This window comes from Zootoca vivipara, chromosome 3 (assembly GCF_963506605.1).
Source record: "Zootoca vivipara chromosome 3, rZooViv1.1, whole genome shotgun sequence".
In the NCBI taxonomy this organism is placed as follows: domain Eukaryota; kingdom Metazoa; phylum Chordata; class Lepidosauria; order Squamata; family Lacertidae; genus Zootoca; species Zootoca vivipara.
Window position 1 is genome coordinate 104639127 of NC_083278.1, and position 23402 is coordinate 104662528.

At 44.8% G+C, this 23402-nt stretch overlaps 1 protein-coding gene across 7 annotated transcripts in view; it reads left to right on the forward strand.

Annotated features, from left to right (window-relative positions):
• The window catches only part of SLC8A1 (solute carrier family 8 member A1), a 297760-nt gene that overhangs the window by 250481 nt on the left and 23877 nt on the right, over window positions 1-23402 (forward strand). For 6 of the 7 annotated variants that reach the window (XM_035111007.2, XM_035111006.2, XM_060273067.1 and 3 more), the window contains 3 exons: window positions 2566-2634; window positions 7766-7896; window positions 10468-10567. In XM_035111007.2, coding sequence (XP_034966898.1) covers window positions 2566-2634; window positions 7766-7896; window positions 10468-10567 — 300 coding nt within the window. The remainder of the gene's footprint in view (window positions 1-2565; window positions 2635-7765; window positions 7897-10467; window positions 10568-23402) is intronic. The other variant, XM_060273065.1, reaches the window with a different exon arrangement.

The window sequence follows — 23402 nt, forward strand, 5'->3', positions numbered from 1 at the left end:
CATCTTGATTTCTTTCATGCAAACTGAGATTAACACTAAACCCACGTACTAAGTAACTAGTGTGTAAACCAAGTTTGATGCAGTGGTGTGATATTTCTTTCCGACACACTTAACATCACACGTTTCTGGACAACAGAGTAAGACTTTTTTTAAAAATCCAGTGATTTGCGGGTAACAATTTGAAAGCATAATACAGAGCTCTAGAGACCTAGAGGATGGCAGTGAGTTTAAGATTCTTTCGTGCTCTTTAAGCAGCTTTGCTGGCAACATGGCTCCTGGCATAACAGCCAAGGGATATCGTAGATCAAATCATGGTCTTGTACTGACTGTTCCAAGGGCCTCTGTGCCAAGTTATCTGTAGCTGCCTTTGCATCAAAATATAACACCTGAACAAAAGCCAGGAGAGTTCAAAGCACTAAGGCTGCAGTCCTAACTGCCACTTACCTGGGAGTAAGCCCCACTGAATTCAGTACGGCTTACTCCTGAAAAGGCGTGGTTAGGATGGCACTGAAAGTCACCACAGTCTTTTTCCTTATTATCACCATCCCCCAGAACATCTGCCCACCACAGCTACCAGCTGATTTAATTGTAGGATGCATCTAAAAGCTTCAGAATGGTGTTGAAAAATATGGTTATGAATAATAGTCCTAATAAAATAACAAATGGCCCAATGCATTTCAGATAACAACACACGGGAGATACGTTGTCTTGGTAGGAGAACCTTGGTCTTGTGACTCTGAGGAAGGTTATCAACAAAAACACAATGGGCATTTTATTGTCCTGATGGGACTATTATTATTGAATATATTTTTCAGCACCATTTTGAGGTTTGGCCTCTTATTTGGCTTCTTCCAGCGGCGGTGCAGAGTAGAGCACTTTGTCTCGGGCCTTGGATTAGGGTCAAAGCCTTGCAGCTCAAAGGTTCACAGAAACCTTGACAAACTACCATTCCCAAGGGTTTGTGTGTTGGGAAACTCCTGACGGAGTGTAATGAAAAGCAGCAGGCCTCCACTTTGTACTGCCACTGCTGCTGGAAGGAAAGTTTTGCATAAGGTAGGGTAGAGACAGTGGCTCACTAAGTGAATTGAGAGACCTGTCTCTGGGTCTTGTTGTTCCCCCCCCCCAATTGGAGCAAAACCAGGCCTGAAGCTCAGACAGAGGAAGAACTCTTAAATGAACAGCTTTGGACCCCTTCCAAATCCAACCAAGTTTAGCTCATTCCAGAAAAAGACAGGGGAATTTTACGCATCCCTAGTACCGAGCAATTATTTTTGAACAACGTCTATAATAGACACAGGTGGCTTATGCATAATCTACAAATAGTTTCCCCTTGCTAAAGCTCCGCCTCTCCTGTAAGATGACTTCTTACTTTTAAAGATGAAGAGCTCTTGTGCAGAAGAGCTTGTTTTTAAGAACTGTCTTTAAGAAGTGAGTACTTAATGGATTCATCAGCCACTTCTTTCACCAAAAATGGTATTTAATTTTTCAGTAATCTGTAAGGGAAATCGTGTCTTTGGAAACAAGATCATCTTAGACTTGTGCAAGGCAATTTTGTTAACGCTTACTTTGAATTAAGTTCCAGTGAGGTTTATTCCCAGGTAAATGTGGATAGGATTGCGTCCTAAATAGAATGTAATGCTGTGATAGAGATAGCCATTTGCTTATAAACACTGCCCCGTATGCCATCCGCAGAACTTTTGCGAAGCAGCTTTCCCCTTACAATTTAAGAAGCCTCCCTATTCTAAGAACTTGCTGGTGTTTTTGACATTGAGTAAGGTCAACATCTCAGTAACAGCATTATCAAGCAGACCTACCAAGGGTCCTTTATGCTCTCTTCATGTCTGCTGAAGACATCATGTCTCAGTGAAGTTCTGTTAATCTCTGCCTGCTCTTTACTCCTTGCTTCTCCACCAGCATCGACCAGGTGAGCAGCATAGCTGCCAAGTTATCCCTTTTTTTAAGGGATTTTCCCTTATGCTGAATAGGCTTCCTCGCGAGAAAAGGGAAAACTTGGCAGCTATGGTGAGCAGATGCAGCCAGCCCTGAGGCTAAAGGAGCACTTTATAAATAGTATGCATTTCTGTTAACTTCTCTGAGAAATGTCTACAGCATAGCTATGGCTCTGAGGAGCCCAGGGGAAGATTGGAACTGCATAGGAAAGAAGAGAATGATAAAGACTGCATTAAAAATGTACAAGTGCCCATTCGCTGTAATCATTTTTTTTCCCCTCCTTGAAATCTTAAGCTGCAAAATTGTGATTGGAAATAGATTTCCATTAGGAGGCCACCATTTCAAAGGTGACGAGTAGCAGTCTAATCTTTTGAAGCACTTGAGCAGGCTGGCTGGGACCTCATTCGTGGCTCTGTTTATTCTTGAAAATGCGGGAAGGCGGTGCTTGAGAGTCCGCTGTGGGAAATTGTCATAGCAATAACCTCACATGAAGTTGCCATGCACCAAAGTAGATTCTTTGCAGCTAACCAAATCTAACAACACCAAGTGTTAAACCGGCCACCGAAACTCAAAGCAACCCACTTATCTTTTACTTTTTGCCAATCGTTTTGCTAGGCCAACCTGTCTTCCGGAAGGTACATCCTAGAGACCATCCCTTTCCTTCTACTGTAATCAACATTCAAGGTATTCTGTTTGCCAGGGTCCCTGTTCCACGGATAATGTGCATTAGCAGTAGTTTAGGACTTCATATATATGGTACATTGGAGCAGGGCGTGGGTGGGTTCCATTGAAAAATAAGGTAGAAATTGAATTACTGGCAAATTGCTGTTCTTTAATAGCAACTCAACACTGCCTGCTTGCGTCATCTAAGCCTGCCAGGCAGACATTAGTCCAGTCCTAAGTTAAAGGGACACAGGTGGCGCTGTGGGTTAAACCACAGAGCCTAGGGCTTGCTGATCAGAAGCTCGGCGGTTCGAATCCCTGCGACAGGGTGAGCTCCCGTTGCTCGGTCCCAGCTCCTGCCAACCTAGCAGTTCGAAAGTACGTCAAAGTACAAGTAGATAAATAGGTATCGCTTCAGCGGGAAGGTAAACGGCGTTTCCGTGTGCTGCTTTGGTTCGCCAGAAGCAGCTTTATCATGCTGGCCACATGACCTGGAAGCTGTATGCCGGCTACCTCGGCCAATAATGCGAGATGAGCGTGCAACCCCAGAGTTGGTCATGACTGGACCTAATGGTCAGGGGTCCCTTTACCTTTACCTTTAAGTTAAAGGAAGTCGTCATGAATCTCAGTATTTTGACCCAAGTGAGGTTGTAGGCAAATAAAAGGTGGCAAAAGACTTGGCTCACTATCCCCATAACCATTGTACAACTCGTCTCTTTGGAGCTTTGTGATGGGATAGTGTGTGAGGCTGCCAATGGTCAGCACCAGCCTCTGCACACCAGCACTCCTGGCCCAGCCAGGGGTAAACACAGGTGGGCCAGAAATGATGTGGCGTGACTGCAACTGACCACTTGGCAGGCTTTCACCTCCCCCCACTAGCACATAAAAGGGAGAGAGATCAGGAGGGGAGATAGAGCACAGCAGGCGATTGGCAGTCTGCATCTCTCTACCCAAGCACAGTATTAATCAGAGAAATGCTTGGTGCATTATAAGAAACTAGGAGGAAAAGTAGTCTGGGTCTTGTTTACCCAGTGCCGAGCCAAGGTGGGGAGATCCAAGGTAGTGGGAATAAGCACCAACTCCTAGTGGCCCAGGTCCCATTGAAACACACACACACACACACACACACACACACACACACACAATATTTGAGGGGGCCTGGCTGGATGTCAGGGGACCACCAGGGGACAGTGGAGAGCCCAGGAAGTGCAGACAAGGGCTCCCTGATGCAGTAGGAGCCCGGGATGGCAGCGCTTCAGAGCTGTCCGCAGAAGGTGGTACTGACGTCCCTCAGACAGCGGTGGAGACCCTTGAGGATGCTGAGAGGGAAAGGTTCCCAGAGGGAAGCATTGGAGGGTCAGACCAGAGCGCCCAGGAAGGGGAGGTGCCAGAGGAGACAGCACCAGCCCCCCCCCCCAGTTGGGCAGTTCCAGTGGGGAGGGTTCTCCAGCAGCCCCATCACCCCAACAACGGAGGGGTGAAAAGAGGCGCACAGAGGAGAGGAGGAGGTTCCGAACACCCAGCGTGTTCTGTTGGAGGAAGTCACGAAGGGCGGTGCTTCCGGATTCTGATTCGGGATAGAACAGTCATGCTTTTTGTTGCTCTGTCTTGTACATATGTATATAAATAAAACTCTGTAAAAACCAGCCACAGAGTTTGGGGCGGATTACTCGTGAGGAAGCCCCAGCACCATTACACCACCCCAAAGTTGATGGGCATTGATGCCTTCCTTTCATTTTCATGTTTGGACTTCATTTCCCAACAAGCCCTGTAAACAAACTTGTAATAGGGTTGCTGAATGGCGACTTAGCTAGGATTGGGCAAAAACCTTTTACGGCAGTTGTGATTAGAGGAGAGACAGAGAGTGCAAACTGTTTGCTTTGTGGTGCTCTGCTAGGACAAGAGAGGAAGCAGCTCCTGGTTGCTTATCGTTTTTAAAAATTAAACTAGATGACATGGAGGGTAAAGCTCCCCACCTGTTGTTATTGTTGTTGTTGTTGTTGTTGTTGTTGTTGTTGTTAATTCACCCTTTGCCCCAAGGTTCCAGTGCGGGTTACAACAATTAAAATTCAATATTGAAAAGCAATTTAAAACACCTTATTGCCACAGACATAAGGTGGGTCCTAAAAATATGTCCAAGCAGGCAAATGCATAATTTTGCAGCCCACCTTCGTTGATTTTGGGTGGTGGTGGGAATGCAACCTGATGCCTAGAAACCTATATTTGGGGAGAGTTGTGTTCAAGCTCCCCCGTTTAGCTTTAAGAATTCAGAGTAGCCCTGGACCACACACTGTTTCTTCGACCAGTCAACCTCCCAGAGCTGTTTTGGGCATAAAAAGTGAGGTGAGCGGTGGGGAATAAACCTTCACCAGCACTAGGATCAGGGGTGGGGCTTATCTGGGGCCGCTGGTAGTAGGGGTTATCAGGGAGCAATTTAGAGAGAAGTAGGGTGTGCATGATTATTCATTATATGAGGAATGCATAATGATGAGCTGAGCTCCTGACCTTCATTATATAGGAACAAATAACTCACCAAGCCGTCCGTGAAGTCAGATTTAGGAATGGAACGCAAAGGCCTTTTCATCCCTCTGGCCTTAGAGGATTCTGACAATTCAAGGATAACTGCTTTTGTCTTTTTTAAAAAAGAAGGTATCATTCCAATCCAGATCAGCCCAACTTTGTTTGTTGTTTAGTTGTTTAGTTGTGTCCGACTCTTCGTGATCCCATGGACCATAGCACGCCAGGCACTCCTGTCTTCCACTGCCTCCCGCAGTTTGGTCAAATTCATGTTCGTAGCTTCGAGAACACTGTCCAACCATCTCGTCCTCTGTCCTCCCCTTCTCCTAGTGCCCTCCATCTTTCCCAACATCAAGGTCTTTTCCAAGGATTCTTCTCTTCTCATGAGGTGGCCAAAGTATTGGAGCCTCAGCTTCAGGATCTGTCCTTCCAGTGAGCACTCAGGGCTGATTTCCTTCAGAATGGATAGGTTTGATCTTCTTGCAGTCCATGGGACTCTCAAGAGTCTCTTCCAGCACCATAATTCAAAAGCATCAATTCTTCGGCGATCAGCCTTCTTTATGGTCCAGCTCTCACTTCCATACATCACTACTGGGAAAACCATAGCTTTAACTATACGGACCTTTGTCGGCAAGGTGATGTCTCTGCTTTTTAAGATGCTGTCTAGGTTTGTCATTGCTTTTCTCCCAAGAAGCAGGCATCTGTTAATTTCGTGACTGCTGTCACCATCTGCAGTGATCAAGGAGCCCAAGAAAGTAAAATCTCTCACTGCCTCCATTTCTTCCCCCTCTATTTGCCAGGAGGTGATGGAACCAGTGGCCATGATCTTGGGTTTTTTGATGTTGAGCTTCAGACCATATTTTGTGCTCTCACCCTCATTAAAAGGTTCTTTAATTCCTCCTCACCTTCTGCCATCAAGGTTGTGTCATCTGCATATCTGAGGTTGTTGATATTTCTTCCGGCAATCTTAATTCCGGCTTGGGGTTCATCTAGTCCAGCCTTTCGCATGATGAATTCTGCATATAAGTTAAATAAGCAGGGAGACAATATACAACCTTGTCGTACTCCTTTCCCAATTTTGAACCAGTCAGTTGTTCCATATCCAGTTCTAACTGTAGCTTCTTGTCCCACATAGAGATTTCTCAGGAGACAGATGAGGTGATCAGGCACTCCCATTTCTTTAAGAACTTGCCATAATTTGCTGTGGTCGACATAGTCAAAGGCTTTTGCATAGTCAATGAAGCAGAAGTAGATGTTTTTCTGGCCCAACTTATAACCCACCAACCTTCAGTCCTAGAATCATAGAATTGTAGAGTTGGAAGCAACCATGAGCACCCTCTAGTCCAACCTCCTGCAATACAAGAATCTTTCGCCCCAATGACCCTGCGATTAAGAGTCTCGTGTTCTACCGACTGAGCTATTTATGGCAGCCTATTTTTGTTGCCTGCCAGGTAATATTTTGTCATCCCTAATGCCTGAAATTAAACTGTGTCTCAGAGGCAAAATCTGCTCAGGTTCTCTTTGGGCCCTGCCCTTTCCCAAGTCTTTTGTAATCTTCTTGCCTGCCTCAAGCACTTTGGCATCATAAATGAAACATGAAAATGCCACACACACCCCTCTTTATCAAACCCATACATCACTACTGGGAAAACCATAGCTTTAACTATACGGACCTTTGTCGGCAAGGTGATGTCTCTGCTTTTTAAGATGCTGTCTAGGTTTGTCATTGCTTTTCTCCCAAGAAGCAGGCGTCTTTTAATTTCGTGACTGCTGTCACCATCTGCAGTGATCAAGGAGCCCAAGAAAGTAAAATCTCTCACTGCCTCCATTTCTTCCCCTTCTATTTGCTATTTCAAAAATTGAAACTCCGGACAAAGAGTTGTTGAGCTTCAAGCTTTAAAAATAAATAAATCAACACTTCCAATGTGGGTGGCCATACACCCAGGTTTCCCCAGACATTTTATCCAGCAATGCAGAATTCCAACCAGATACACTTTTAGGCGTACACGTAAGCAAATCTTAAGGGTGGTATTCAATAAAAACCTTACTCAGAGTAGACCCTCGATGTACTTGTAGTAGCAAAACTGGGCTGGCCTCTGCAGAATAGTCACTGCTTTGTGGTTTTTTTATTTGTTTATTTATGGGGGGGAAATGATATTAAAATACATAATCATCGTCATCGTCATCATTATCATCATACTGAGAGAAGTCCCTAAATCAGTGCCTCCTTCCATTTCCTTGAGTTGGAAAGATTTGCCAAAGCAGGGCCATAGCCTAAGCTGAGGTATAAAAAGATTGGTGTGGCTGAGGGGAAGCAATCACTTGAAATTCGGAGACGGTTATGAGCCAGTGATCTCATTTGCTAATGCTTCCAGGCAAACCATCTGCAGCAGCACTGTTCAGGCCCCTCACCATGCAGGCACTGGCCCCTTGCTTAATGGCCTGTCCTTTTTCCATAACAGATGTTTGCCTGCTTTTGCCATTGCAATGGGACACATTTGAATATAAATACTGGTAGTAGATCTCAGCTCAGCTCCATTTGACAGAAGCTGGCTGTGGAGAAGTGAAAGCCCTGCTTCAAAATCTGTAAATTTATCCTCTCTTTTTTTCCTCTCTCTCTCTCCCCACTTTCCAGAAGAGAACGAAGAGAAGCAACCACTGACCAGCAAAGAGGAGGAAGAGCGTCGCATTGCAGAAATGGGGCGCCCTATCTTAGGGGAGCATACGAAGCTGGAAGTGATTATTGAGGAGTCCTACGAGTTCAAGGTGGAGTATAGGGCTGCCATGAGCCCTCTTCCCTGCTAAACTATTACAGCCCTCTTTTTGAATCGGGATCAAATCTTTGTAAAATGGCACAACATAAGGCCAGGTCTGTGTTTTCCTGTGCCGAAAAAAATAACAAATTCTATCCCAAGAAAAGGCAGATTGCACCATTTAGTCAAGTTGTGCTGATTAGGCAGATTTACATAATTTATTCTACTGTTTTTCCTGCTTTTTGCATGCATTTTCTAATGCTGATCTTCACAAGGAGGGGCAAGAAATTATGCCACTGGAAGCCTTGCTCAGTTGCTCTTCTTCCTTCTGAGGTCTTTCCCCCCCAAACAATCGTAAGAACTAGATTTTTAAAAAAATTAAAAATAAAGCAAACATTCCCAGGAAGTGAAATGATGCACGCAGAACCACATTCTGTTGGGATTTTTAAAAAAAATGTGCCTGTGTGAATTCAAGGGATATAGATAAGCCTTTCTCAAAGGTTACAGCAACATGCACAAAGTACTTCCAGCTTCTCAGATTGTGAAATATAGTTAAGTCCTATTTGTGCATTGCACACATGTTGAGATCTCATTCGTTGCAATAGGAGTAAGGTTGTGTGCTTCTGCTCCCCGAGTCACCTGTCCAGAATAGCTGCACCCCAAGGTCTACCCATTGAGTGTGGATGTTGGGGGGCATGCCTAGCCCAGAAACACTGTGAGGAGTGAGGCCAACAATGCCACCCCACTTCTAGCATCAACAGGTGAGAGCCCCACACACACAGGGCACATGTACGGAGCTCACATCTTGAGAGCAAACTTTAGTCTTCCATGCCTTTCAGAATATCGGTTTCTAACCTTATTCTTTTGTTATTTATTTTGGCAATTCATAGACCACTTAATTAAAATAATCTGTAAGAAGTGTACTGGTAGACTGAACTGATAAAGCTAGAAAATTTGTTAAAACCATGGCATCAGAATTCAGTCTTCTGAATTTTTCAGTCTACTGAAAAGTCTACTGATTTTTATTTTTTTAAAAAGAAGTATTCATTAGGCACCAGAGGTTCAACAGGGAGGTGGCCTGTCTGATCTCAACTGGAATGGAGTTCCATAAAATTGGTCCCCAAAATTCCTGGTGGATACCAATTCATGGGGGACCACTGACAGTGACTCTCCTGAAGACCTTAGGGATAAGAAACCAAGTAGTCCGTCTGTAAGGTACATCCTGGACCCAAGATGTTAAATGTAAATTAAAACATCCCACCAAAGACTCCAAATTAATTATCCCTCCAAAGACTTCGGAGCAGCATAAACATTCCTTCCTGCTTCCCTTCATCCTCATGACAACAGCATCCCCATGTGATTTAGGTTAGGCTGTGAGAGAAGAGAGCAGATCGCTCAGTTCACTCTGTGAGCTAAAGGTCTCCTCAGGCCTAAACTAGCTCCCTAACTACTGCACCATTCTGGCTCTTTACAGCGGAAACACAGACTGGTCCACAGCACTAACAGTTGTATTACATTTACATTCCGAATGACACATTTATTTCTTTATTTGCATTCCCTGGGGCTGTCGTGGGGAAATCAGATGTTGCAGCTTTACACGCTGCTTTCTGTTCTCCATCAGGCAGAATTTTCCATACACAAATAGAGAAGGAGCACTACTGGCTGGCAGAGAGAGTTCACTGCCTCCACATTTTCTGTGTCACTCAGCCAAAATATCCTGAGCATCTCTTGAATCAAGGACGGTCCACTGGCTCCCAAAGCAATTTTATCTGGCCCCAAATGGCCTGACTGAGTTTTAATCCTTACGTGGTTTTAAAGAAAATCCTCTTAAGTTTCACTTGCAAGGGGAAGAAGCTATGTGTCTCCGTATGTAATGCATATCAATTTTAGTTAGTTGCATTCTGGGAAATAAGACTGCCTCATAAGGGGATCCCAGATTCAATACAAGTAGAGAAGATCGATACTATATGCGGACAAGGGTACAGTCTGACTTAGAGGAAATCAAGGATGGCCACAAAAAGAAATTTTCTGGCATACTGGCAGTTTTGAAGGTATTTTTCAGCAGTTTCCTCACAAGGCGTTGGAAACCATATCTGTTGTGCCCCTGTTCTTGCTCTTTCTTTCTTTCTTTCACCCCAGCTTCAAACTCTGGCCTTTTCAGTGGAGGAACAGGAAGTGGGTGATTTGGAAAGCCACTGCCTGAGGTCATGGAAGTCCACAAGCAATAAGAGCAGACAGTACTAGGTTCTGTTCCTGTGTATAGGATTGGGCTTCAAAACCATTTATGGAAATTCTTTGAGTGTAAATATTCCAGGCCTTTTAAATGCAAAATGGAGACTTAAAAGCATAATACAAACAATATTCTAATAGGCACTTTGCAAACACAGTCCAAACCTTCTTTTTGAGCAATATGGAGTGAGGAGGGTGAGTTGCATGTGTGTACATTTTCAGCCACTTTTATTAGTGATAAATGTTCTGAAGCCAGCCAGCATCCTTCACGGGAGTTTTAGATTTCTTTCCATGAGCTCAAGCCTCTGGAGTGACAATGGGCTTAGCTTTCTAACGCATGTCTATCCGTCTACAGAACACCGTGGACAAGCTCATTAAGAAGACAAACCTAGCTCTTGTGGTTGGAACAAACAGCTGGAGAGAACAGTTCATTGAAGCTATCACTGTCAGCGCTGGTAAGTTTTTCTGTTTCTGCACGTGCCATGAATTAGGAAAAGCCCTTCTTCTCCTGGCTTAAGGGCATCAAGTGAAACCTGACTCCAATATACCTAGCATGCCCTTGGCTTTGAAAGCAAAGCAGGTAGAGTTGATATTCAGGGCTTCTAGGCAAACCTCATCCTGCTTTTTGAACAGATTGTGCGCTGCAGTGTGTTGAACTTTTCCGCTACTGGGCATGGGGAGCAGCACAGAAGAGCAGCAACACAAACTCCATTCCTTTTAATGCTGCTTCCATAGAGCTATCATGCAAGTCCCACTCACATCTATAGAAGCTGTGCAGTAACAGAGTTTAGACACTTGTTCTCGTGTTGTTCTCGGTGTGGTATGTCCATGTCTACACATGAATGTGATTTCACACATTAACTCAAGGAACATGTGTTTCAATCTAGAGTCATAGCGCATCGTAGGGGAAACTGCCATGTCCAGGAGGACATGAGCAACAAGGCGACAAACCAGAATTTAGATTGCTCTGATACTTGGTTTATTACAAAAATGGATAGGCAGCACTCAGTTGAAACCGGTTGTTATTTGATTAAATCTACAGAGGAGCTGAGAAAGGTGGAGCATTGTTTGAGGAAGACTTAGGAGGGAACGCGGGTAGCACTGTGGTCTAAACCACAGAGCCTAGGGCTTGCCGATCAGAAGGTCGGTGGTTCAAATCCCCACAACGGGGTGAGCTCCCATTGCTCGATCCCTGCTCCTGCCAACCTAGCAGTTCGAAAGCACGTCAAGTGCAAGTAGATAAATGAGGTACCGCTCTGGCAAGAAGGTAAACGGCGTTTCTGTGAGCTGCTCTGGTTTGCCAGAAGTGGCTTAGTTATGCTGGCCACATGTCTTCTTTCTTTCTTTCTTTCTTTGTCGATCACTCGTAGCCGAATAAGATTGTCTTCCATAAACATGGTTTTAACAATGGATCCATAAGTGACTGTGGAGGCCAATTCTGGATCCACACGTCCTTCCACAGTGGGGACATTGGTTTCCAGGCTGGAGTTGATCACGGTGTGGATTTGCTAAGCGTGCCTTCCTCTTAGCATGTTTCTCCCTTGCGTCCTGAGATCAAGTTTCTTCATAGCCCATGACACCTTTGGTAAAGGCTGTTCTCCAACTGGAGCGCTCACAGGCCAGTGTTTCCCAGTTGTCAGTGTTTATACTACATTTTTTTTAGATTTGCCTTGAGACAGTCTTTAAACCTCTTTTGTTGACCACCAGCATTACGCTTTCCATTTTTAAGTTCGGAATAGAGTAGTTGCTTTGGAAGACGATCATCAGGTATCCGCACAACATGACTAGTCCAACGAAGTTGATGTTGAAGAATCATTGCTTCAGAAGTGGTGATCTTTGCTTCTTCCAGTATACTGATATTAGTTCGCCTGCATTCCCAATTGATGTGTAAAAAAATTTGGAGACACCATTGTAAATTTCACCTTCCCTGAATGGGTTATTGATTGGAGAGATGGAAAGGCAAAGAAAGAAACAAAGAGAAAAGGACAACTAGACCATGGGCATCACCTCTTCCAAGGTGAAGGGTTGGTGGGTAGTTCCTGGTGGGACTACTATAAACCAGAAGGTTCTCCTTTGCTGGCTAGGACACTCTAGATTTGATTGATAGATTGTGTTCCCTTGTGGCCCTTGGAAAGTGAGCATGGCGATCAGGTGGGGAGGGAAAACCTAGGAGGAGGAGAATTCAGGGAAAGACCAAACACAAAAGACCACCAATTCTATTTCGAGGTTCTTCTTAAAGGCTCGGTGGTGGTGTTGAGGGATGTGTCTTCCTAAAACAAAGGAACAGTACCAGTGGGATTTTCCCATCATGGGTGGTGAATGCAGAAATGTATGTGAGTGATTTGTCTGCATCTCTTGGGTGTAGGATCCTAACTTCAAAATAGGTTCTAATGCACTCAGAGTATTGTTGCACCAGTGGGTTTCACACTGTTGGCTGTAGGGTGTCCTTCTTCTTTCTGGTTTGAAAGCACATGATACAGCAAATTTGCTGATACTTAGCAGGATGGGGGGCCACTTGGGAGCCCCACACATTCCACTGTGAGTTCATTTCCTTATGGAAGGGAGACAGGGTATACATTTGAGAATATATTCGGGGCAGAATGCAACAAAGTTGTGTGTGCAGAATGAGGTTCACTCACACAACAAGACTCCCCCCACACACACACACATCTTCCCCATTAGTTCCCCCTAAATCTGCTCTGGAGTGTTGGGAGAGCAGGTTTAAGAGATGTGGGGTTGGGAGGAGTGGGTCAAAAAGTCTTCTTGCATGCACAGACTTTGCTCCGCTCACAAACACACCACTTATGCTGCATTCCACCCGTAGTATCTATCAGGCATAGGCAAACTTGGCCCTCCAGATGTTTTGGGACTATGCAACTCCCATCATCCCTAGCTAACAGGACCAGTGGTCATGGATGATAGGAGTTGTAGTCCCAAAACATCTGGAGGGCCGAGTTTGCCTATGCCTGGTATCTATAATCACAAAAGTATAAAAAAGTTCGATTTGGTTCTGCATATAGCTAAAGCACCAATGCAGTCCTGTTCATGAGCTGGTGTAAGTTGGCTTGATTCTCTGGCTTTTATGGAAGCTTCAACAACAGAAAAATAGTCTCTCTGCGGCCACTTCAAGATTCCCTGCTGCAATTTGTACAGAAGCTTTTGTTTTGGCTGCAAGTACAGTCCTTCCAGATTTCACCCAGTTTTGATGCTTTTTGTTTTTCTACTGTATCTAGTTTTGCCAGAATAAGTGGACTGTCTCTTGGGATGGATCTTACAAAACTGACCTTTAAAGTACAATCTCTTATGGGACTTGTGCACTTGTGCAATACAGTAGTAACAAGTGCCTTCAAATTACAGTATCTTTGTGCCAGAGTTCCACTCTGCCAAAGTAGCTCAGGTGGCAGTTGTACTAGAAACGAAGTGTTTGTTTTTTAAACAAAAAACACCCTGCTGAAAAATACTAAGAACATAAGAATTGCCTTTCTGGATGGTACCAAAGGTCCATCTAGTCTAATTTGCAGCATAAGTGCAAAAATATGAATGAGAACATGCCATGAGCATATAAACAGTACATTTCCTTCATTTTAATGTAAACACAACCACTCATAAATGAGTTTTCCATGCTTCCTGGAAAGACTAAAGACACGGCCATTTCTCCTGTTACACGCTTAACAGCTTTCTCACAATACATGATTTGGGAAACGCTTGCTTGAAGAAGACATTAGCCGGGTCTGCTGCAGTCACCTTCCTGCCCTCCTGAAACTCTGCTATGGTCACAGACAGATGCTCCTTCTTCTCTCCCACATGCCTCGGAATAGAATTCCCCTGCGGGCTGCTGGCCATCCTCCTCAAGGCCAAGTTCCTGCCATTCCAGAAGTGGCAGGCCAGAAAAGAATGGCTCAGCAATCATTTGACCGTGGAGATAAGAGAGTGATAAATCAAATGACAGCGTTTTATCTTCTGTCGCTTTTCCAATGTTCATTCCAAAAGCAGCCAAGTGCAAAGACAAAGTGAGTGTCAGAAACTTTCCCAGTCAAGCAACAACCTCTGTCTGCATTTGAGCCTGTGACACACACACACACAAACACACACACACACACACACACACACACACACACACACACGCCTGGATTGCATCTGGGGAGTGCGGTGGTGGGAAATAACTTCATTTATTTTAACTAGGCTGCATTTGGAGGATTTATTGCATGGCCTGTGCTGAATAAACAACAAAAAGGACAGATCTTATCTCTAATCCTAGAGTGCTTTTAAGTCGCGGAGTCCTTCCGTGCATCTGGAGCATATGTTGGCTCTCCGATATTTCTCAGGCTCTTCCTTGCCCCTTAATGCTACTGAGAATTGAGCATGTCTGAAGGAATCTCCCCCCTCCCCCTCCCCCTCCCCCTCCCCCCCCAAAACATAGCTGCCAAGTTATCCCTTTTTTACAGGGATTTTCCCTTATGCTGAATAGGCTTCCTCGCGAGAAAAGTGAAAACTTGGCAGCTATGCCCCCAAAATGAAGCCTGCTATGCTTGAGATAGTGGAGCTAGGAAGCTGCCTCTCCAACCTCCAGATGTTCTTTTCACTCCCTTGTGACTTCCTTCAGTTAAAGGCTAGAATTGCACCCAACGAGAAACACGCGTTTGCAATGAACCTATTCGCCATGGCTCAGGGGGGTGGGGAGGGACGCTTTAGCAAACTGTCAACTGTTCGCCTTGGAGAATCGCTCTTCAAATTCTCTTGCTGACGTTTTCGTGCTGCCACATTGCTTTTTCTCAGAGGCAAAACAAGTGTTACGTGCAAAAAATGTGTGCAGCGGAAATGTGTGGTCCTTTTTTTTCTCTCTGTGGGAGAAGGTGGCTCCAGAGGTACTCAGATAGCCATTGTGGGAAACAGGATGCTGGGATTTAGCTATTCTTAGCCTCTGCTGTATATAAAGCCAATACAGATGGTCCAAATATTTCAAGCGGTGATGTATACCATGGCCCCAATAGTGGACAGGAGTGGTGCTCACTTGACCGCCAGTTGGTCATGTCACTGCTGCTTACTGGGAGGGAGAGAGGGAGAGAAGGGGCCTTGGAGACGTCAGCACTGAGCAGTTGCACCGGCGGAGCCAATCTGGAACTCCCAGCAATGCATTTGCACTCTGCCAACCCTATCACCTGAATGCCTTTCTGCTATCCAGTAAAAAACAGCAACATGACCACCTGGAGGTCAGATGAGCAGTGGCACCCCACCAGACCATCTGTTCTGCATGGCCCCTGTGCGTATGTTAAAAGCAGTTAATATTGCCCCGTATAAAGCTGAACAGCAGCCTGCAGCTTGCCCAGTATCTTATTGAAAAGTTTATTAGTCCCTAGTTCTAGACTTTTCACAGCCCATAACATGTGGGTGGTCCAGCAAGATTAGGCTGCATGTTGCTGGATCACAGTTAGAGAGAATTGGAAGAGTTATCTTAAAGGAGGAAATGGGGTTTTCTAATCTGGTAGAAGTTAGTTACTCAGCCATTTTTCACTGATGACGGAGCCCTGGAGAAATGACTCTATCTCACTGCTTCCTTTGTGCCAAAATGACAGCTGAAGATCCTAAGCTAATAGCATTCCTTTCTTTCAAAGACAACTCTTTAATATGCCCTTTATCTGGTCTTTTGTTAAATATAATTTAAATGATCTTGATAAAGTTCACAACTTATTTCATTTTTAAACAGCAAGCTGGGGGGGGGGTCCTGCCCCTGTTTCAAAGTCTCCTATATCTGAGTTGTTCATTCAACTCTGCTCCGAGAAATTTAAATTTATCTACATGGTGTCAGCTCCCACCACTCACCGGGAAAACAGAAGGCTCTCTCTGCTTCAAAAAGAATCTGGCCTGTGACCATTAGCCCTGTAAACACCTTGCCTAGGTCATTTGTATCCTTTGACAAAATGGCATCCTTCATACATCTGTAGTGGAAGAGCTGCTACCGGTAATCTGTTACGTCAGGTCATTGTGCTGATACAATGTTCAGTGGCTCAGCACTGCAAGGATAGTTCCTACACCACTGCCCCAAGGTAATATCAGGGCAATTCCATTGTTGCCCCCATGTCCTGCTTGAGGATTTCCCCTAGGCATCTGGTTGGCCACTGTGAGAGCATGACAGTAGACTAAATCCAGCAGAGCTTTCCTCTTGTTCTCAGGCTCACCCAGTTCTCCCAGGTGATAAGAAGTTCCAGAGGTCCAGCACTTACTTTGGGTCACTGGAATATTTAGTTTATTTGCAATTATACACGTTGAGCATACAGTGGTACCTTGTTTCCCAAACAGCTTGGCTCCCGAACAAATCGGTTCCCGAATGCCGCAAACCCAGGAGTGTTTCTGTTTGCGAACGTTTTTTCAGAAGCCGAACGTCTGACGCAGCTTCCGATTGAGTGCAGGAAGCTCCTGCAGCCAATTGGAAGTCATGCCTTGGTTTTCGAACTGTTTCAGGAGTCGAACGGACTCCCAGAATGGATTAAGTTCGAGAACCAAGGTACCACTGTAGATGAATCTTAAACACATGAGCAAACGGCCACAGTTCACTTCTTTCTCTGCAGACCTCCGGGGAGACAGCCAGCGCCATTTGGGTGAGGAGCCATTTAGATCAGGAATTGACATGGGTAAGAGGTTTAAATAACTTCTCCCCCGTAACCATTGTTGTGAGAAAGTTGGCAGCGCCACCCCCCCCCCACCTGCCCATAGTTATTCCGCTAGCCAGAAGATCCAGTCATGCAATTCCCATATAACATGTGATTTGGCCTCCATTAAAAACTTGCTTAATTCACTGTTGCAGGTAGTGACTGATCAATAGTACCAATGTGGATTCTGTGTTGCAACAATTTCCTTCCTGCTTCCAAATTATTGACTACTAGTGGTTTTGCGCCTGAGGCAGTTTGGTAGGCACTTCATATTTCCAGCTGAGGGCACCCATTTGAAGACGTCGAAGCTGAGCAAATGGAATAGGCTCCACAGAGGTGCAAGTTGAGGAGCATGTGCTCTTCCCCTGCATCAACAGGATGTGCTGTGTGTCGCTGTGGTCTTCTCTTAGCTCTGTGACTGACAGCTTCACTGTTTATTCCCCCGTCAACAGGAAGGCTGCCCCTGGCTACTTAATTCATTTATGCCCCATTCTAGCCAATCAACAGAACGGCTCTAATTGACTTCAGATGTAAAGGGAAAGTTGTCAAGAGTTAGCACTGCACCTTTTTTTTCCAAAGAGGCCATGATCAGATCAGTTTTGTCTCCGTACGAAGTCTTTAATTGCTTATCCTGTGCTTTATCTATTACTCTGTAATGAAACTCTGGCGCATGAAGGCCATTTGCTGGATTGGCTTTGCAGTCTCGGTGGTTCGGAATGCCTCTCCTGTAACCAGAGAAACATTCTATCAGTGCCACCTTGAGAAAGTCAGTGTTATTGGTCCCTGGGGCTTCATTAGAAATGTCAGCATATTCTGCAGGAGTATCTATTGAGACGGCTTGTCAAATGGCTGTTTCAAGTGACAAGCTGGAAGCAAGAGCATGTGGTGATGGAGAGGAGTACTTATACCACATATCTCACTCCCAATAGACTGACCTTGACTGGGGCAACAGGTTAAAAACTTGCCTCTTGTTCCATCAGACTAACATTCTCACTGATTAAAGGAGAATTCAGATGAGCAGGGGACTCCTGAGTCAGAGCGGGGTGGAAATATGTCGGAGCTGGTTCTATAAACTGTCTATTCTCAGGCTTCCAGAGACCCATCACCTACACGAATTGAAAACTTAACACACTTGTGGGTTCTTATTATGTCAATGTTCCTGTGCTCCATTAGTCTTCGATTAGAGTGTGGTGCTCCAACCCAAGTTAACTAGTGTCATTGCTACTTTTCGTTTCTGAAGCGTAAGAGAAGGATGGAGAAAGAGGGTTGGGTGAGTCGAAGCAGATAGTGAATAAAAATGCATACAAGCGGTGATTGCTATGATTTACTAATCCAGCACCATCAATTTACAGGGCACATCACAGAATTCTTTAAACAAAAACCCAGCCCCATGTGCTTATCCCCAGAGAATTTATAACAAAAACTTCCAGTTTACTTGTTTGTTGAACATTCATCCTGACTTGTTTGTGGGGAGATTAGGTGCCATCAGCTACTTGTTGAGCATTCATCTTGATTTGTTTACAGGGAGGTTAGACAACGTTGTGCCAAGAAAACCTAATTCTGCACTTTCCGGTTCATTTTCGCATCACTTTCCTTATAGCAAAGAGTCTTTTTCGGTGGGCAGGGGAGAGCGAACTTGTTGCACAAGAGCTCCAAATCAACTTCAGCTGTGCAACTCAAATTTGGTGGTATGCAACTGAATCCCACCCAGAGCCAGCCAACTCATGAGGCAAGGTGAGACGACTGCCTTGAGCAGCATGAGCCACAGGGACAGCAGATCCCAATGTAGAGCTTTATTTCCCCTTGTTCCTGATGTGGCTCTTTCCTCACCGGGGGAACCACCATTTTGTGGTTCACCTCAGGTGTCAAGATGTCTTCAGCCAGCCCTGATCCCACCCAAAAAACAGTGTCAGTCTGGAACTGCCTTTAGACAATGGGGCATAGAAGGGAGAAAGAGTCAAAGTTAGCCAGAGGGGAACATGAGCAAATGGAGTTACGCATACTTAAGCTTAATCTTTAGTTACACCTGGATTGGGGATGCTGAAAGATGCTACAGGGCCTGTGTCCAAGCAGAGCTCTAGCCACTCCGCCATACTGTCCAATGCTTGGCAACCCTTCGCGATCATTCATGTATACTAATTGAGAATTCAGGGGCTGACTTATGATGGTGATGAAACTGAAAAAAGACCACTGGGAGAAAACAAGGAGGCACCCACATACTTGAGGGAACTGCAAGGTTTGCAGAAGTGTAACAAAGCAAAAAACCTAAAAGGTGGGGTGGGGAGTTAAAATCCAAAACAAAAAATGCTCAATGAAGACTGAGCATGCTCAATAGCCATGGAATGCCAAGAAAGAAAGAAGGAAGGAAAGAAAGAAAGAAAGAAAGAAAGGCAGGCTGGTTGGGTAGAATCCTGAACTCCACACTGCAACATTTTGCAGTGTTTTCTAATAAGCCAAGGATAAGATATTAGAACTTCTTGCCCGGGGACGCCTATTAAGTTCCCTCCCCAATAGCCTACAGGAGACGGGCAAACGCGTATATTGGGCTCTAGTGGTTTATCTGGGCCCTGTTTTGGCTGGTTGGGATTTTACTTTTTGCTCCGGCTGCCGTTTCATTTTTATGAGGAGCTCCATCACAGGTTCTTTGGACCTTAAAAGGCATGATGGAAATGAATTATTCCTTACTAGTAGCAGTAATAATAGATTTCATCCTGTTAATTCTGCTTTCACAAGCTTGGTTCTCAGTAATGTTTACTCAGCTAGCAGGAAGCAAGACATTTCACAAGTATGTTAAAATGAGCCCAATAGTCACTCCAAGGGAAAGTCCCTCATCCTCTTCATGGAACAGTTCTTTGCATTCGTAGCATCGTCAGCCATGTCTTTTGCTTGCAGAGCTCACTTCAAATGAAGGAGTGTTGTGCTGAATTCTGAATCTAAAGGAAAATGCAAAAAATTCCAAGAGCTCGGGCCAAAAAGATGATTAGGTATTCGGTCTTAAAACGATTTTTAAAATCGTGGAATTTTTCGCATTTTGTTTCTCTTACCTACCAAGAACTCCAATTTGTGCAGTGAATTCTGTATCTAGCCATTTCCATCAGCCTTTTGTTTCTTAGTGCCCAGGGAGCCACTGAGCTAAGTTCTTTTAATATTAACCTAAACAATAAATTGCTCATAATAGCTTGGTGCTTGATTCCCCTAATGGATTTTTGTTGTCCTGGTCCCTCATCTCTCTCCATAATGTACGGTACTTTGACAGAATTAAGCATCAAAAGATTTCCAGGGTGAGCTGGGAGGGTGACTCTATACTTATTCATACAAAGGTGGTTGTGTTCATGCCGGGTTTTTGGTTTTTTTTCCTGGTAAGTGCTTGAAATCTTAGTGCTTTCAAAAGTACTTAAAGCACTTTAAAGGAGCTCTTCCCACCACCTACCACAGCAAGCTCTGTGGTAGCCGGAAACTTCATAATCCCAGAACATATGAAAATCCGAAAATTTCGAAACCATGCTAGCAAACTCTTGCCTTCGTGCATAATCCTCAAATGCATGATGTGCCAAGCAGCATTTGTTGTGAGTTTTGCTTTGCAGTTCTCCCATCCCTCTCGTTGGGGTTGTCATGCATGTCAGCCTGTTGTTACCCCCTCGTGCATAGGACATGTGTTAAAATTATTCAAGAGGTGGATAAAATGATTGCTAAAAATTCATAGATTACCTAGCTGTTAGGGCGCCTGCCGGTTTATGATAATGCAAATAACGCATTAAAGTGTCATTCAGCCTGCACCAGGGGTAGGCACCCTAAGGCCCAGGCCTGATGCGGCCCAATCACCTTCTCAATCCGGCCCATGGACGGTCCTGGAATCAGCGTGTTTTTACATGAGTAGAATGTAGAATGCATCTCTGGGTTGTTTGTGGGACCTGCCTGGTGTTTTTACATGAGTAGAATCTGTGCTTTTATTTAAAATGCATCTCTGGGTTATTTGTGGGGCATAGGAATTCGTTCATTATTATTTTTTCAAAATATAGTCTGGCCCACCACATGGTCTTCAGGGACGGTGGACTGGCTCCCTGCTGAAAAAGGTTGCTGACCCCTGGCCTGGACACTGAGATCCAGCTCCAAGGGCCTTCTGGTGGTTCCCTTGCCACGAGAAGTGAGGTTACAGGGAACCAGGCAGAGGGCCTTCTTGGTAGTGGCGCCCACCCTGAGGAATGCCCTCCCAAGGAAAGAAGATGTCAGGGAGATAAGTAACTATACACCCTTCAGAATACATCTGAAGGGAGCCCTGTATAGGGAAGTTTTTGATGTTTAATGTTTGACCATGTTTTTGTATATGCTGGAAACCACCCAGAGTGGCTGAGGCAATCCAGTCAGATGGGCAGGGTACAAATAATAAAATTTAAGAATTTTTTTTAAAAAGTAAACCCTTTCTTTCCAATAAACCATTCTTCCCCATAACCCTCAGCTAACCCTCCCCAGGCTAGTCCCCACCCCTCAGCCAAGCTTATTTCTGAGACCAAAGTCAGCTGGAAAAAATTCACTGGGAGCAGGGTCATGGTGGGGGAGAATTAGCGGACAGGTGAGGAATTAAACATACCAACCTCTAATTCCCCCCTATGCATTCCCCAAACACAATTCTGGGACTCCTATGATGGCTACCTATACATATATATCTGGAGGGAAATCCTACTTTCCTTCCAAGTAAGCCTGCATAGAATTATACTCTTAATCTTCCCTGTTTGTAGGATTTTGCCATTCTCTGTTGGCTTACAAAGCCCTCCCAATGCAACAACAACATTTCTGGCTATTCCAGAATAGATTGAGAGTGAACTGTTGGAGATCTGTTGACTATTGTCACTAACCAGGAAGGAAGGATTTATGTTGTGTGTGTTTGGCAAGGTGCAGGTTTCTTTCTGCACTGCAAGCACCACTACATTAAGGGGAAAACAGAGTGGCATTTTCCTTTCTTCGCAATAAAACGGATCATTACCCTACTGAGAAAATGAGGCAGCCACACAGCGAGGGCACCTGAATGCTCCAGGCTTTAACAGCTGTCCAGTGTGCTCCTCCTCCTCCTTTTTTGTAAGATTATATAAGCTGGAGCTCTACAATGCATCAAGAACAATCATTGCGCCTGCTTGACACAAATGGAGAAAAAAAAACCAAAATGTTCTGTAACAGGTGGCCTTGTGGGTCAGGCAGAGAGGCTGGAGAAATAGTCATTGGTTCAAGGACAGAATGACCACTCTGCGAAGCCACATTTTCAGACATTGTTGTTGTTGTTTAGTTGTGTCCGACTCTTGGACCAGAGCATGCCAGGCACTCCTGTCTTCCACTGCCTCCCGCAGTTTGGTCAAACTCATGTTCGTAGCTTCGAGAACACTGTCCAACCATCTCATCCTCTGTCGTCCCCTTCTCCTAGTTCCCTCAATCTTTCCCAACATCAGGGTCTTTTCCAAGGATTCTTCTCTTCTCATGAGGTGGCCAAAGTATTGGAGCCTCAGCTTCAGGATCTGTCCTTCCAGTGAGCACTCAGGGCTGATTTCCTTAAGAATGGATAGGTTTGATCTTCTAGCAGTCCATGGGACTCTCAAGAGTCTCCTCCAGCACCATAATTCAAAAGCATCAATTCTTCGGCGATCAGCCTTCTTTATGGTCCAGCTCTCACTTCCATACATCACTACTGGGAAAACCATAGCTTTAACTATACGGACCTCTGTCGGCAAGGTGATGTCTCTGCTTTTTAAGATGCTATCTGGACATTTCAGAAATTATGCGGGGCAAAAAAGGAAATATAGCAACTTGCAGAGAACAATAGCAAAGTGAGGTCAGCTGGAAGAAAATTACATGGGAGTGTTTGGGAAGAGGTGCTCATGGGGTCGGAGAGACATCCCACCCCCGCACCCTATGCAGTCTTTTGCTCTTCGGTCATGCGAGGACCCCCATTCCCTGGGGCATTTCTGCATTTAAAAAGACAAGCTTCTCCACAGTCACATGTAGTTTGCCCATAAAGGTGTAAGGTTTGTGTAATATTTTTTTAAGCAGTGAGGCTGACTCTGGAAGCATCTTCATTACAATCAGTCCAACATTACCTTTCCTCTCCAGAGTTAAGCTCAATGGAGTGGGGCAGTGTGATTCTGCACATTTGACACAGAAGTTAAAGGGTACAGCCATAGCTGCCAAGTTTTCCCTTTTCTCGCGAGGAAGCCTATTCAGCATAATGGAAAATCCCTTTAAAAAAGGGATAACTTGGCAGCTATGGGTACAGCACTGATTGCTGTTGCTCATCCCCAAGTTCTCCTCCCATAATCACCAGTTCTCAGAGCAGGAACATTATGGGGGTGAGGGTGGGAAATAGATATATATCACCTGTGTGGGGTAATTAATAAAAGAATTGGCTGGACCCCTAGATCCAAACCACAAGGCTAAACACACTCTCCAGTAAGAGAGCCCCAGCAGAGTTTAAAAGTCACAAAACGTGTGACAATGAAGTATGGGAATAGAGGTTGTTAGACCCTTTAAATACCCTGTTTAGTTCGCTTACAGCACTTCCCCTCTCGAAGTGAACAGATCACACCATTAGTAAGTCTAAAATGCTTTACCTGCAAACTCCAAAGGTCAGATCCATGTGTTATTCTATGCAGCAGCAAGA